The following is a 15,942-nucleotide window of genomic DNA, read 5'->3' on the forward strand; positions in this document are numbered from 1 at the left end:
TGCTCAGCAATTTCATTGAGTGCCCACGAGTTCTCGTATTGTGAGAAAAGGAGAAAAGGACTTCTTTCTCTACCTTCTCTATCCCGTGCAAAATCTTGTAAACCTCTATCACAGTGTTTCCCATTTGCAGGGCCTCACTAGCGGGTCACAAGAAAAGCCAAAACTAGCCCAGCCCCCAGCAAAGCTAGCTCCGCCCCGTCTCTATGTTGTGCAGAGGAGCTGGGCTGCCTCTCCCTCCTTCTCACCACTCCCAGGGTGTTTTCGCACTCACGTTTTACTGGCGCCACGACCCTCCTGACGCCGGCGAATCTGCATGGATTTCGCACCAGAAGCGCCGGCGCACCCAGAAGCGCCGGCTACTTCCGTCGCTAAGCCAGCGCAAACGTTTTCCTGCATCTTTGCGATTTGCGTTTGCGCTGGCTTAGCGACGGAAGTAGCCGGCGCTTCTGGGTGCGCCGGCGCTTCTGGTGCGAAATCCATGCAGATTCGCCGGCGTCAGGAGGGTCGTGGCGCCAGTAAAACGTGAGTGCGAAAACGGCCCCAGTGTTTGAGAGAAAAGCTAGCATCCTCTGACACTTTAGACCCATGAAGTGTTCTTCAAGGTATGAGCTTTCATGTGCCTTCCAGTATGTTCTTTTGAGGAGATTTCCCCGGGAGGCCTGGGCGGCAAAGAAGGGTGTGTGTGTTTTTTTCAGTCGGGAGGGGCGGGGAGTGGGCATTCCAGTAGCTATTTTTTTTTTTTTTACCAAACGACTCCATTTTTGTGGGCTGGGGTCATCTAATGGTGAGGCTTTTTTTTTCTTTGCCCCCCCTTCTTTTTCTTTCTTTCTTTCCCTGCAAGTGATGCTCTGTCTGTATTCTTGGTGCTGGGAGGGGGGGAAGCAACAGTGGGAGGGCTTCTAGTGCCCTGACCCCACTGGTGGACATTATGGTACTTTTGGGGCATTGTATCAGGTAATTTAGGACTGGATAGTCCACTGGCCTGATCCAACATGACTCCTCTTATGTTTATGTTCTTTCTTTCAATGTCTTTCTTTTCTTTTCTTTTCCTTTCCTTCCATTTCATTCTTTCCCTTTCTTTCTTTCTTTCTTTCTTCCTTTCCTTTCCTTTCCTTTCCTTTCCTTTCCTTTCCTTTCCTTTCCTTTCCTTTCCTTTCCTTTCCTTTCCTTTCCTTTCCTTTCCTTTCCTTTCCTTTCCTTTCCTTTCCTTTCCTTTCCTTTTCTCTTTCTTTCTTTCCTTCCATTTTTACTGGATGAAACTTTTTTGTTCATCATACTGTTGTTACAGACATAGGAGCTCTGCCAATGAAAAGTTGGCATCCCCAGTTGTAGCCAGGTGACCATCTATGAGATTTCTGTGTGACTGAGTGAGAGTAAGAGGTGTGGGGCAGAAAGAGATTACTGGACATTAGTGGGGTATATCTCAACAGCACTGGAAGAGATGGTACTATGAACTTGGCACCATTTTACTGGTCCTGCTTTTAACAGCTGCCTGACACCAAAATTAAACTCCTCCTGTAGATATTAAAAAGGATGAAAGTAGTTTACTGGCTAAGTATCTGCACAACAGGTTGCTTTTAAAGGCATGGGAAACACAGCCAGTAAAAAGCTGGAAGCCCCTCATAAATATCCGTTTTGGGATAACTGCAGAAAAGCTTGTATGAACTTCATATAACTTGAAATTAATTCATTAATTGCAATACAATTCTCTGCTACTTTTCACAGCAATTTCCCCGTGTTTCAACCAAAGAAAAATATGAAAAATAGCTGTTGAAAGATTTTCTTGAAACCAAGCAAGCTTGGTTGTAGCTTGAGGCAGAGTTCCAGTAGTAGCAGCTGAAGGAAGGGCCTACTAAATGTCAGCATATTTTGAGGTAGAGCAGCTGCCAGGGCCCAGTGTGGGTGGTACACAGTGTTGGCATTCCTGATGGCAATGGCAACAGCACTCCCAATTGCATACACTGGTCAGTGCTGTTGAGGAAGGGATGTATAGGTGGTGCAGGCAATTGAACATGGGCATTAGGAGTGCTTGCAAGCTGGAGAAGAATACACAAACAGATAGTTGCATGCAGGTGTGGGAGTGAAAAGAGAGGACTGTCCACTTTCCACCCCCATTTTGGCTCAGCATGAGTTTCAGAGAGATTTTTCTGAAAATGAATTTACTTCCGAAGAAGAGGCAGGTTTGGGGGAGTGCCCTGGAAGTGACATCACAGGAAAAGGTGGAGTTTTGGTTCAGTGTGCCCCGGAGGTGACATCACTTGGCCCTTGACACTATAGGAAATGACATAATTCCTGTCTCCTAGCTCCACCCCCAAAGTCTCCTGGCTCCACCCCCCAAATTTTAGTGGGCCACGAAGGAGAAGTGTAAAAATAACCGGGCCACGGGAAAGAAAAGCTTGGGAAACCCTTCTCTATCATATCACCCCGCAGTCGATGTTTCTCCAAGCTAAAGAGCCTCAAGCGTTTTAACCTTTCTTCATAGGGCAAGTGTTCATTCTAGTTGCCCTTTTCTCCATTATATTTTTAAGCTTGTTATGCTCAACTTTTTTAGTACTCACCCTATTTCTGTGTTTGTGCTTCTCCCCCTTTGTTTTTTTCTTTCTTTCTGGGAAACTGACCTTTCCCCAAAAAGCTGTTTACCTGCATGCCTTTGGAGATGGCACAGGTGCACTGAAGAAGGAGAGCACGCATGCTTTCAGCAACTTGAATTTACAGACTGTAAAGTTTGTATGGTTTGTATGTATGCTGGAGTCAGCTAGGACACGCTAACTTCGCATTCTCTTGCCTTCTTCTGCATTAGGTGTAAAGTCGATATTGGCGCATTGCCTGGCAAGAGGAAAAACCGTTTGGTATTGCCGCTGGAGAAACAGCCAGGGTCTCTGCTGCTGGTGGTTTCTGTCGCGCCCTGCTCAGGGGTTTCTATCTCGGATCTGTGCGTTTCCCCCCTGGGAGACCCCAACGAAAAGAAGCAGATTTCTCAGCGCTATGTGAGTTTGGGTCACCAGTTTTCTTTCTGCCTTTCTTTTCCTAATTTACGGAAAGCGGGAGGAGGAAAGGGGCCGGAAAATGACTCCAGAACCCATCTGCTTATATGCATGTCTGTCAATGGGGGAAGAAAATATATCATCCACTAAATATTGCGGCTGGTGTGATTAATCAGTTTGCCTGTACAGTTCGCATGCAGCCATATGGGCGGTTTGCACTGGACAATTCTTAAAATAATATTTTCCTCCGGAGTTTCTGCCTTACGCAGAGAGACGCCGATAGATCATTCTTTGCCTTTTAGCCAAAATGTGTTCCAGCTTTTGTTTTGCTCTTCCCAAGTGTCAGCTTGTTATCTCATCCAGTTCAGCTAGGGCTTTTCAAGCACTGAGGACAAGTTCACACAAGAGAGCCAGAGTGATGTAATGGTGGGACCCAGGTTCAAACCCTCGTTCTGCCATGGAAGCCCACTGGGTGACTTTGGGCCAGTCATGTGCTCTCAGACTAACCTACCTCTTAGGGTTGTTGTGAAGATAACCCTGGACGTGGGAAGGAAAGTGGAATACAATGGAAGTAGATACCTAACTACAACCATTAGAGGACTCTGACACTTATTCATTTTTATTTTTTTTCATTTATATCTGTCCTTTTTATTTTCTTCATTTATGCCTGTCCTTTTGAGAGCCACTTTGGTGTAGTGGTTAAGTGCGCAGTCTCTTATCTGGGAGAACCAGGTTTGATTCCCCACTCCTCCACTTGCAGCTGCTGGAATGGCCTTGGGTCAGCCATAGCTCCGGCAGAGGTTGTCCTTGAAAGGGCAGCTGCTCTGAGAGCCTTCTCAGCCCCACCCACCTCACAGGGTGTTTGTTGTGGGGGAAGAAGATAAAGACAATTGTTAGCTGCTCTGAGACTCTGAGTGGAGGGCAGAATGTAAATCCAATGTCTTCTTCTTTTCCCTGGTGGGAACCCAAAGTGACTTACATCCTACTAATCTCCTCTATTTAGTCATTACAGCAACCCTGTGAGGTAGGCTAGGCTGAGAATATGTGACTGGACTGAAGTCACCTAGAGAGCTTCTGTGACAGAGGAAGGATTCTGATGCTCTGTCCACAACATCACACTGGCTCTATAGATAATACAGGAAACAAAGGTTAGGTTTCCTCCACTGGCGGGGGAAGAAATCCCCCTGCTGGATAACAAAAGACTTCAGTTGACCTTTCTCCCTGACATGCTAACTTTCTCTGGGCAGGGAGTTACTCTTGATGGCAGGGCTGCCTCCTCCCTCCCCTCCTCTTCTGTGGTGCTGCACTCCACCGCCCCCTCATGCGCTCAGAGGCACTCGGCTAGAATCGGCCCGAGCCTCTCGGCGCTCTCACTTCCAGCGGAAGGGAGGGAGGAGAACGTTGAGAGGCCTGGGCTGAGTCTGAGGGTAGGGCCAATTATAGCTGCACTCCTCTGAGCGCACGGGGGGGCGGGGCGTGGAGCATGGTGCCGCCACAGAAGGAAAGGGAGGGGAGGGGGGCAGCGTCAGCAGCAGAGTTTTACCACCAATCAGCTGACCGGCAGTGGGGGGTGGCTTTAAACAGGATGGGAAGAGACAGTTTGGTGTAGTGGTTAAGTATGTGGACTCTTATCTGGGAGAACCAGGTTTGATTCCCCACTCCTCCACTTGCACCTGCTAGCATGGCCTTGGGTCAGCCATAGCTCTGGCAGAGGTTGTCCTTGAAAGGGCAGCTGCTGTGAGAGCCCTCTCCAGCCCCACCCACCTCACAGGGTGTCTGTTGTGGGGGAGGAAGGTAAAGGAGATTGTGAGCCGCTCTGAGACTCTTCGGAGTGGAGAGCGGGATATAAATCCAATATCTTCTTCTTCTTCTTCTTCTTCCACCGCCCCTTCCCGGCGGCACAGAAGGGAAAAGGGGAGGGAGGTGGTACAGCAGCAGGGGGGAGTAAATTAGGCAGTTGTCTTGGGTACAGAGAGGGGGGAGAGCCCAATTTGTCACCCCCCCACCTCCCGGCGCCCTAGGCGATTGCTTCGTTTGCCTAGTGGGCGAGCCGGCCCTGCTCGATGGGAGGAGCATCCAACCATTCAGCCTCACCATCACGACCGGTGTCAATATAATCCAGGGAAATGTGCTTGTGGGAATTGTCTTTAACATCTGGAAGGGAATCCAGTGGGGTGGAGAGAAGAGTGCCAGTGGATTCAAGAGTGAGACACTTTGGATTTGTGTTTCCCTGGACCGAGCATCTTTCCAGATGTGTCCATCTTCCGAGCCCTTCTGCTGATTTCAGCAGAACATAAGATAGCTGCACATCTTTCAGCGTGATGGGTGACGGGGGCCAGAACCGGAAGAGCTAGAAAGTGGAGTTATGCATGTGGATACTACAGATACGAAACCATTAATGCTGAATTCGCAAGCTAGTGTTGAAACTGTTTTTTTTTTTTTAAGAAACAAGAATAAACCGGTGTGCATATATATAATTTTCAGGCATCGCGTCTATGCAGATTTGAATGTAAATAATTGGAAATACTCAACTAGGGTGCTCTTGCCACCAGAAAATAAATTAGTCATGAGTTTCTAATTGTGGAGACTCTCTGGGACAGGAGCGTTAAAGTCTTGGCTATGAGGATCTGGAGAAAACGGCAAGATTGTTTGTAGCTTCCTTATGAAGCTGGTCCTAAGAACAGGAATTTGAAATATTTTTCTTCTTCTGAATTCCCCTCCCCGCTCAGTGTCTCTGGAACTCTTTCCGAAACATAAAGGATGTTGGATTCTTGCAAGTCAAAGTCTTAAAAGCCGTCGATCTCTTGGCTGCGGATTTTTCAGGTATGAAAGACTGATGCTGTAAACGTGTCTCTTTTCCTAGCGTCTTACTGCCGAAGTCCCGGAGGGCCGATTCCATTTGGAATGGGGAAGGATTTGGGTTTTTTGGAAGCAGTCGGAAGATGCACAGGGGAATCTTCTTGGTGGAAAGTGAGGCTGTTGGTCTGTCTAGTGTACTCTGACTGGTATTAACTCCCAAGGCCTCGGACAGAGAGAGTTTTATCCCAACACCTGTTATCAGGCCTCAATTTGGGCAGGAGCTCACAGGAGTGGAGCGCCAGGACCTCTACATCAGGGGTGTCAAACATACAGCCTGGGAGCTAAATCAGGCCCTTGGTGGGCTCCTATCAGGCCCCTGAGCAACTGGCTGTCATCTGCTGCCCTCTCCCTATCTTTTGCTTTCTTCTGTATCACAGCTTGATTTGTGAGGCTTTGCTCAGTGACACAGGAGCAAAGCCTCTATTTTCTCCATTGGCTGAGACTCCTCCCTTGGGGAGGAAGGGGGGGAGAGAGAGCTTGCTCTGCCAGGCTCTCTCAATTGCAGAAGCCTCTCTTCCTTTTATTGGCTGAGGGTCCTCCCCTTCCTGGTTCCCTGGCCAAGGAAGGAAAGAGCCAGAGCTCCCTTTGCGCAGTTCCGTGGATCCCCTGGGAGAGATACAAAGAAAGCACCTTTGAGACCAAAGAGTGGTAATGTTTTAAGCATGTTTTGTTTTAGGTTTTTTTCCTTTTTTTGAAATAAAAGTCTTTAATTGTGTTTATCTGTGTCCTTTCTAAAGTTTATCTCTCTGCCACCTAATCTTAAATAAGTACACACATGGCCCGGCCTGACATGGCTCAGCCCAACCAGACATGGTCTGGCCCGACAACATCTCATTTATGTCACATCGGGCCCTCATAGTGTGTGGACTCTTATCTGGGAGAACCAAGTTTGATTCCCCGCTCCTCCACTTGCACCTGCTGAGATGGCCTTGGGTCAGCCAGAGCTCTGGCAGAGGTTGTCCTTGAAAGGGCAGCTGCTGTGAGAGCCCTCTCCAGCCCCATCCACCTCACGGGGTGTCTGTTGTGGGGGAGGAAGGGAAAGGAGATTGTGAGCCGCTCTGAGACTCTGTCCTTGAAAGGGCAGCTGCTGTTAGAGCCCTCTCAGCCCCACCCACCTCACAGGGTGTCTGTTGTGGGGGAGGAAGGGAAAGGAGATTGTGAGCCGCTCTGAGACTCTTTGGAGTGGAGGGTGGGATATAAATCCAATATCTTCATCTACCTCACAGGGTGTCTGTTGTGAGGGAGGAAGGGAGAGGAGATTGTGAGCCGCTCTGAGACTCTGTCCTTGAAAGGGCAGCTGCTGTTAGAGCCCTCTCAGCCCCACCCACCTCACAGGGTGTCTGTTGTGGGGGAGGAAGGGAAAGGAGATTGTGAGCCGCTCTGAGACTCTTCGGAGTGGAGGGCGGGATATAAATCCAATATCTTCTTCTTCTTCATAACAAATGAGTTCGACACCCCCGCTCTACATTTTATTCCTGCTCTTTCTTTCTTAACCCTTTCTTAACCCTAACCCCCAGGTGGAAAGTACATTGACAACGGATTGAAAGGGCATTATTTAGTACGCGCAGTCGCAGCCCATCTGGGCTGTACATCGGAAGACGAAGCGGTTTCAGATGGTAGATCTTGATCTGTACTCCCTCGCAGTTAATATTTTGAGACTCAGTTTAGCTGTTTATTTTTTTTTTAAGGGGGGTGGATTTGGAAAAGCTAGCAGTGACACGGGTTGCATGCTAGAGGGAACTCAAGTTTTGAAGCACCCCGCAGCAAAGGTGTTTCCCCGTTGGCCTTATACATGTCCTCTCCGAGCTGAGCAGAACATAGTTGAAAGGTCCTCCAGGATGTAGGCCTTGCAGATCAAGCAAAAGCACAATTCTCAGGAGGCTGCGAGAAAGCGTCGAAGCGAGTAAGCACCATCTGGTAGAGAGCCAGTTTGGTGTAGTGGTTAAGTGCGGACTCTTATCTGGGAGAACCGGGTTTGATTCCCCACACCTCCACCTGCAGCTCCTGGAATGGCCTTGGGTCAGCCATAGCTATTGCAGGAGTTGTCCTTGAAAGGGTAGCTGTTGGGAGAGCCCTCTCAGCCCCACCCACTTTGCAGGGTGTCTGTTGTGGGGGGAGAAGATAAGGGAGATTGTGAGCCACTCTGAGTCTGATTCAGAGAGAAGGGGGGGGGGTATAAATCTGCAGTTCTTCTTCTTCTTCTATCCTGAAATGCTGCAGTAGGTTTTTTGTCCCTTGATTATGTACCTTTAAAAAGAACTGGTTTCCCTTTCCAGGAAAAAGCGATCCCTTCTGTGTGCTAGAGCTCGGGAATGGGCGACTGCAGAGTTACACCGTTTACAAGAACCTCAATCCAGAGTGGAACCAGGTCTTCACTTTGTGAGTGGATTTTGCAACTGGAAACTGGGCTGCTCTTGAGATTTTAGGAATCACAAACTCTTTAGGGGAATAGTCCAAGAGAGAAGAGGGGGCTCTGAAAGAGGGTGGGAGCAGATTTGTACAGGTTTTGGAAAGTAGAGGTTTGTTTCCTTATGATATTTGTGCACCACTTCCCTTTGTTTCTCAGAGTGGTTTGCAATTTTTTTTTTTAAAAAGCAAATGAAAAACTAATTAAAAACCCACTACATTAACACAACAAACACCATTAAAACCAAGTTAGGAAGAAGCCGCAACTAAGCAATTAAGTCTTACCTGGGTAATAGAAAAGACAGCTGTGATTTCAGTTGGCAGCCATTCAGTAAGGATGGGACTGAGGTGAATTTATTTACGCATTTATGCAATTTACACCCCCCCCCTTCCTCCCCGAGGGAAGCCCACAGCATCTTACATCATTCTCCTCTCCCCTATTATACCCTCACAACCACCCTGTGAGGTAGGTGTGACCGGCTCAAGGTCCTGCAACAAGCTTCCATGGCAGAGTGGGGATTCGAACCTGGGTCTCCCAGATCTTAGCCCTACATCAGAGGTGGCCAAACTTGCTCTATGTTAGAGCTGCATAGAACAAACATCAGAGGTACCCAAAATCACATAAGAAGGGGAGAAAGGGTGATGGGGGCTTCTCCAGGGCTGCTGAGGGTGTGGCAAAGCCCCTGGCGGCTGGTTTGCTGCCCACTCTCCTAATCCAGGGATTGTTATGCAGCTGCACCTCCTATTCAATGGACAAGGTAGGTGGGGAGGAGGAGGGGGAACCCTCAGAAAGGTTCAGGAGCTGCACTTCTGTGAGCTCCTGCTGAATTTAAGGTCTGAGCATAACACAGAAGTACAGCAAACACAGGTTTGGAATCCAGAGGAGTATAATGGAACGTGAGTTTTACTCTACTGTGGAAATGGAGCAGTTAGTGAAAAGCTGTCCTTGACACTTTTTTTTGTTGTTTTTTTTTTGTGTGTGTGGGGGGGGGAGTGGTGGTAGATGGGACGGGTGCATATTCTTAACCAGTCGTCCCCCCTTCCATAAATCTCTTTTGCGCAGCCCTGTAAAAGACATCCACGATGTTCTCGAAGTGACGGTGTTTGATGAAGACGGAGACAAGCCGCCAGACTTCCTTGGAAAAGCTGCCATTCCGCTGCTCTCTGTAAGTTTATCTTTTTCTCCGTACATCATTCCTACCTTGATGGTTTCAATGGGAGATGCCTTCCTCCAGTGGCCTCCGCAGCCCGGCCAAGAAAGAAAAACAAGCCCCTGTGATAGATGTGTCTCTGACAATATTTATGACTCTCCTTATGTTGAAAGGGGAGGGGGGGTGTTGTCTTTCAGTTGAACACTCCAATGAACGGAGAGATAATCCCCTCCCCACCCCCATGTACCATCGCTTCGTCTCTGTTTCGATTTAACTTTAGGACACTGATATTTTTATATCATCCTTTTTCGCTTTCTTCTCTGCTTCGTTCGTTCGTTCTTTGGCATATTATGCTGGGTTGGTAATAGCAATTTGATTGCAAAGTGGGGAGTGGTGTTTGTTGGAGCAAATTTTTTTTAAAAATCCCAGAAAAGGGCAATAATATTTATTTCCGTGTGACCTTTTGTGGCGCCCCAGCTCGCTGTCACTTATCTGAAGTAGAGCGCCATGGCTCTCGAAAGCTTGTATGGAAATAAACGTTGTTAGTCTTTACGGTGCCGCTGTTTTATTTAGTGTTCTCAAACTGTAACAATTCCTCCCCCCCTCCCATTCCAGCCAGTATTGCTTTGTCTCAAGCTATCATTTTTTGTTGTCAACTGGAGGGTGAAGACAGATGTAATATTTAAAGAGATGCCACAACTATTTTTCCCCCTATTCACAAAGCAAGGGACAAATTCTTCACCGCATAGCAGTTTTGAGTGATGAATAGGTGTATATACGCCCCGGATACTCCCATATACGCCTCGGAGATCGCTTCGTTTTGCCTCCCAAGATCTTCTGAAAGTCCCCGGCCCACGAGATGCCCGTCTTGCCTCTACCAGGGCCAGGCCTTTCTCGGTCCTGGCCCCGACCTGGTGGAATCAGCTCCCTGTGGAGATAAGAACATAAGAGAAGCCATGTTGGATCAGGCCAATGGCTCCTCCAGTCCAACACTCTGTGTCACATAAGAACATAAGAGAAGCCATGTTGGATCAGGCCAGTGGCCCCTCCAGTCCAACACTCTGTGTCACATAAGAACATAAGAGAAGCCATGTTGGATCAGGCCAGTGGCCCCTCCAGTCCAACACTCTGTGTCACATAAGAACATAAGAGAAGCCATGTTGGATCAGGCTAATGGCCCCTCCAGTTCAACACTCTGTGTCACATAAGAACATAAGAGAAGCCATGTTGGATCAGGCCAGTGGCCCATCCAGTCCATCACTCTATGTCACATAAGAACATAAGAGAAGCCATGTTGGATCAGGCCAATGGCCCCTCCAGTCCAACACTCTGTGTCACATAAGAACATAAGAGAAGCCATGTTGGATCAGGCCAGTGGCCCATCCAGTCCATCACTCTGTGTCACATAAGAACATAAGAGAAGCCATATTGGATCAGGCCAATGGCCCCTCCAGTCCAACACTCTGTGTCACATAAGAACATAAGAGAAGCCATGTTGGATCAGGCCAGTGGCCCATCCAGTCCATCACTCTGTGTCACATAAGAACATAAGAGAATCCCTGTTGGATCAGGCCAATGGCCCCTCCAGTCCAACACTCTGTGTCACATAAGAACATAAGAGAAGCCATGTTGGGTCAGGCCAGTGGCCCATCCAGTCCATCACTCTGTGTCACATAAGAACATAAGAGAAGCCATGTTGGATCAGGCCAGTGGCCCATCCAGTCCAACACTCTGTGTCACATAAGAACATAAGAGAAGCCATGTTGGGTCAGGCCAGTGGCTCATCCAGTCCAACACTCTGTGTCACATAAGAACATAAGAGAAGCCATGTTGGATCAGGCCAGTGGTCCATCCAGTCCATCACTCTGTGTCACATAAGAACATAAGAGAAGCCATGTTGGATCAGGCCAGTGGCCCATCCAGTCCAACACTCTGTGTCACATAAGAACATAAGAGAAGCCATGTTGGGTCAGGCCAGTGGCCCATCCAGTCCAACACTCTGTGTCACAGAAGAACATAAGAGAAGCCCTGTTGGATCAGGCCAGTGGCCCATCCAGTCCATCACTCTGTGTCACATAAGAACATAAGAGAAGCCATGTTGGATCAGGCCAGTGGCCCATCCAGTCCAACACTCTGTGTCACATAAGAACATAAGAGAAGCCATGTTGGGTCAGGCCAGTGGCCCATCCAGTCCAACACTCTGTGTCACAGAAGAACATAAGAGAAGCCCTGTTGGATCAGGCCAGTGGCCCATCCAGTCCAACACTCTGTGTCACAGAAGAACATAAGAGAAGCCATGTTGGGTCAGGCCAGTGGCCCATCCAGTCCAGCACTCTGTGTCACATAAGAACATAAGAGAAGCCCTGTTGGATCAGGCCAGTGGCCCATCCAGTCCAACACTCTGTGTCACAGGAGAACATAAGAGAAACTATGTTGGATCAGGCCAATCGCCCATCCAGTCCCACAAGCCAGGCGAGGGGGTATCTTGGTGATTTTTCATATGCTGGCTGGTCAGCGCAACTGGCAGGGATTTTTGCATGTCTGCGTCTGCTATAAACTTGCAGTCGCCTTGGCCCTTTGCATTACCCTGAGCAGTTAGATATGCATTTTTGTCAACGTGGGGGTGATAACTGCTTTTCAGTTGGCATCGCTGACTTGCAGATGTTTTGTACGTCTTCACCATTTACTTGCAGCTACGAGAGAGATTGACTATCTCTTCCTCCTATCTAGTTTGGATACCGCTGATTACCCCCTACCCAGAGTCGGGGATGGGATGATGGAGCCATGAGTCCCAGTTTAGGGATAAAGCACTCTTGCAAGCAGGAGGCTGAAGTTGGTTCTTTATTCATTCCTTCAAAAGGTAAAGGTAGTCCCCTGTGCAAGCACCAGTCATTTCCAACTCTGGGGTGACGTTGCTTTCATGACGTTTCCATGGCAGTCTTTTTACACAGTGGTTTGCCGTTGCCTTCCCCAGTCATTACACTTTCCCCCAGCAAGTTGGGGACTCATTTTACCGGCCTCGGAAGGATGGAAGGATGAATCAACCTTGAGCCGGCTACCTGAACCAGCTTCTGCTGGAATTGAACTCAGGTCGTGAGCAGAGGGCTCCAACTGCAGTACTGCAGCTTTACCACTCTGCGCCACGGGGCTCCTTGTGACTTTTTCGTGAATTCAACGAAAAACACTGAGGAGAGTTTGAAAGCTCTGAACTCCAAAATGAGGTCTGCACCAGTGTTCCCTCTAAGCTAAGTTAGTGCGAGCTAGCTCACAGGTTTTTAGTCCCCAGCTCACAGATTTTTGTCTTAGCTCAGGAAGGATGACTCCAGAGCACAGATTTATGCAGTAGCTCACAGCTTTAATACCAGTAACTCACAAAGTAAAAATTTCACTCACAAGAGGGAGGTTAGGCTGAGAGCTTGTGACTGGCCCAAGGTCATCTAATATGCTTCTATGATGGTGTGGGGATCTGAACCCAGGGCCTCCCAGATCCTCACCTGATGCTGGAACCCCCTTACTACCTTTGTTCTTTGTGCTCCCATTTCAGCCACCACATATGAACATATGAAGCTGCCTTCTACTGAATCAGACCTTTGGTCCATCAAAGTCAGTATTGTCTTTTCAAACTGGCAGTGGCTCTCCAGGGTCTCAAGCTGAGGTTTTTCACACCTATTTGCCTGGACCCTTTTTTGGAGATGCCAGGGATTGAACCTGGGACCTTCTGCTTCCCAAGCAGATGCTCTACCCCTGAGCCACCATCCCTCCCCACATGGGGTGCTTTAAGTTGCTGGTCCCTTTGAGGGTGTCTCTGTCTTTTGGCCTTTGATTGTTTCTCCATGACTTGAAAGATTGCATCAGTGCTTAGTTCTTGTGGCCTTTTCTTACATGCTATTTGGCACTTTAGGGTCAAGCAGCAATTTTTCTGCAGGCCAGTTTGGCCAGAAATCCTGGAGGTTTTTGCCATCTTCTGGTCCTGGAGCACAGGTCACTGGGTGTGTGCATGGGCGGGAGGTACTTGTGAATTTCCTGCATTGTGCAGAGTGTTGGACCAGATGACCCTGGAGGTCCCTTCCAGCTCTATGATTCTATGACATCCGTGACTTTTAGATTCACTGTGAGCCCCCTTTCTAGATCATGTGGTGGTTCGACGACCGTTTTACTTTTTTTGGAACAGTTCTCAAAGCCCGCTCCATGCGACGAACCGTTCGATGTTTACAGGGGGAGGAACGACTCCTTAACATCTTTTATTCAATTTTTGATGACTTTGTTAATTTCTCCCCGAGTCCTCGTATCCCTGATGTTACTGGACGGGAGCGGCGCGAGCAGCTGGTCTCCCGGAGAGCCAGCGCCTGCCAAATGGCCTGTGCGAAAGGCAACCGGCTGTGTGGGCTGACAGTCAGAAGATGTTAGGTCCTTGATTTCTTTTTCTCTTGATTTTATAGACATTTGTCAAGAGTCCCTCAGGATTTCTGTAACGAGGCAGGCAGAGAAGGCGGGGAGAGGAGGGGAAGGTGTGTGTGCAAGAGAGACACAGAGAGAGATGTGTGCGTGAGCCGTAATCTTGACTATATTCTCTCCGGCTTCTCTGAGGTTTAAGGCAGAGTTACCTTTGGGTGTTTTTATGTTCAGTTTGATCCAAAGTTTTAGGGTTTTCAAATCGCCTGCCACCGTTCCACTTTAATTATTTTTTCCTTTTACATTTTGTGGATTTGCTTGGCTCATTTTGCATAGCCAAACTTTTATATTTCCTGCTGAAAGCGTTTCAATTGGGGGGGGGGGGGGGGTCTCTGATCGGAGGGCAGCCGGAATGCCCGTGCTTAGTTAAATGTATATGATTGCTCGGAAATCGTGTCAACACTGCAAAAACAGTACAAATTTAAATTAAACGATGAGGCAAGCAATGCTAAGTAAAAAATTCAAGTGCTGTCAGTTCTCATGCAAATGACTGCACCTTGTGACTTTTGGAGGAGCCTTTTAAAATGCATGAAAACTTCTACAATATAAGTTTGAAACGACTGTAGAGAAATGACCGGATCAAAACTAGGCTCAAGAAAAATGTTGCAGCAGCAGCGCCAGAACCCATCTCACCAAAACAAATGTAGATGCTGGCCATCACATTTAAAGGGACCGCACACCTTTTCAATTCCTTCCTTCCACAGGAAATAATGAAGGATCGGGGCACCTTCTTTTGGGGCTCATAGAATTGGACCCCCTGGTCCAATCTTTTTGAAACTTGGGGGGGTATTTTGGGGAGAGGCACTAGATGCTATACTGAAAATTTGGTGCCTCTACCCCCAAAAACAGCCCCCCCAGAGCCCCAGATCAATTCTCCATGATTTTCTATGAGAATAAATCTCCATAGGGAATAATAGAGTTCCCAGCAGACATTTCCCTCCCCTCCCCCGCTTTCTGATCACCCTGAAGCGGGGGGAGGGCCTCCAGAGCAGGATAGAAATTTAGGGTTGCCAATCCCCAGGTGGGGGAAGGAGATCTCCCTCCACCTGGGGATTGGCAACCCTAAATTTCTATCCCGCTTTGCCCCAAATACCTAACTTTGTTCCAAAATCGAAATGCTAGAGTAATTCAGCATGGCCGCTCTGCTGTTGGATGGGTTCATTCGGTTTTAATACGGTAGACGACCAGCACAAATGAGAAAAAAAATAATAGAGCTAAAAAAACAAAGCTTAAGTATTTACAAAATATTAAAATATTGCATAAGGTAACAGTAGGAAATAGGATATATAAAACAGCAATTAAAATTTGGCTTCAGAACATAATATATCTTTGCGAACTTTAGAATTGAAAAGAACCTTGCACAAGGACCTGTATTCTGCTGTTGGACGCTCTCTTGGTTGCTGGGAGATCGCAGCAGGTCTGGGTCTTCGCTTCTTTGTGTCATGTCATCCGAGCTGGCTCCAGGTTTGTATGTGAGTCTGACTTGCATCTGGAACCTTCCAACATGAAATTAAAGGGAAGAACGGGGGAGACGTCAGGAGGCCATTTTTCTTGGAGACAAGAAGAAGGGAAGCTGGCCCTGTCTCTTTGGCATCCTGGAGTGTATCAATCTCTGACTCTTCCCATTTCGTTAAAACTCTTGAACGGTCAGTAAGGTTATGGCTTAATAGGTTTAGCATCGGCTGGCCACAGCAGTGCCGTCACTCCCGTGAATCCGTTTTGCCGAGGATGCGTTTTGTTCCGTGGAGCTGATAGATCCATTAATCCTGGAGAAAACCAGGCATACGGTTAGGTGAGCCTGAACATCCCATAGAGTTGCCATTTGTTTCAGCTTGGAAATCACCATGCCAATAATATTTAACATTTAATGCAATTTTAATTTAATTTGCGATTTATACCCCGCCCTATCCCCGCAAGTGGGCTCAGGGCAGCTTACAACGTTAAACGTTACAATAACGATAAATAAAGGATATCAAAATTAAGCATATCAGAATTAAGCTATCTCATAAATATAATACATACAAATTAAATAAAAAAACCCCCATCATTCAGATGATTGGCACAGCCCGAGACCACAATTCAAACAACTG

The 15,942-nt window shown here is 47.8% G+C and overlaps 1 protein-coding gene across 1 annotated transcript in view; it reads left to right on the forward strand.

Moving 5' to 3' along the window:
- The window catches only part of MCTP2 (multiple C2 and transmembrane domain containing 2), a 192,602-nt gene that overhangs the window by 106,291 nt on the left and 70,369 nt on the right, over nt 1-15,942 (forward strand). Inside the window, exons 11-14 of the mRNA XM_060260234.1 lie at nt 2,801-2,987; nt 5,714-5,807; nt 8,120-8,222; nt 9,313-9,415. Coding sequence (XP_060116217.1) covers nt 2,801-2,987; nt 5,714-5,807; nt 8,120-8,222; nt 9,313-9,415 — 487 coding nt within the window. The remainder of the gene's footprint in view (nt 1-2,800; nt 2,988-5,713; nt 5,808-8,119; nt 8,223-9,312; nt 9,416-15,942) is intronic.

Source organism: Heteronotia binoei, chromosome 19 (genome assembly GCF_032191835.1).
Source record: "Heteronotia binoei isolate CCM8104 ecotype False Entrance Well chromosome 19, APGP_CSIRO_Hbin_v1, whole genome shotgun sequence".
Lineage (NCBI taxonomy): Eukaryota > Metazoa > Chordata > Lepidosauria > Squamata > Gekkonidae > Heteronotia > Heteronotia binoei.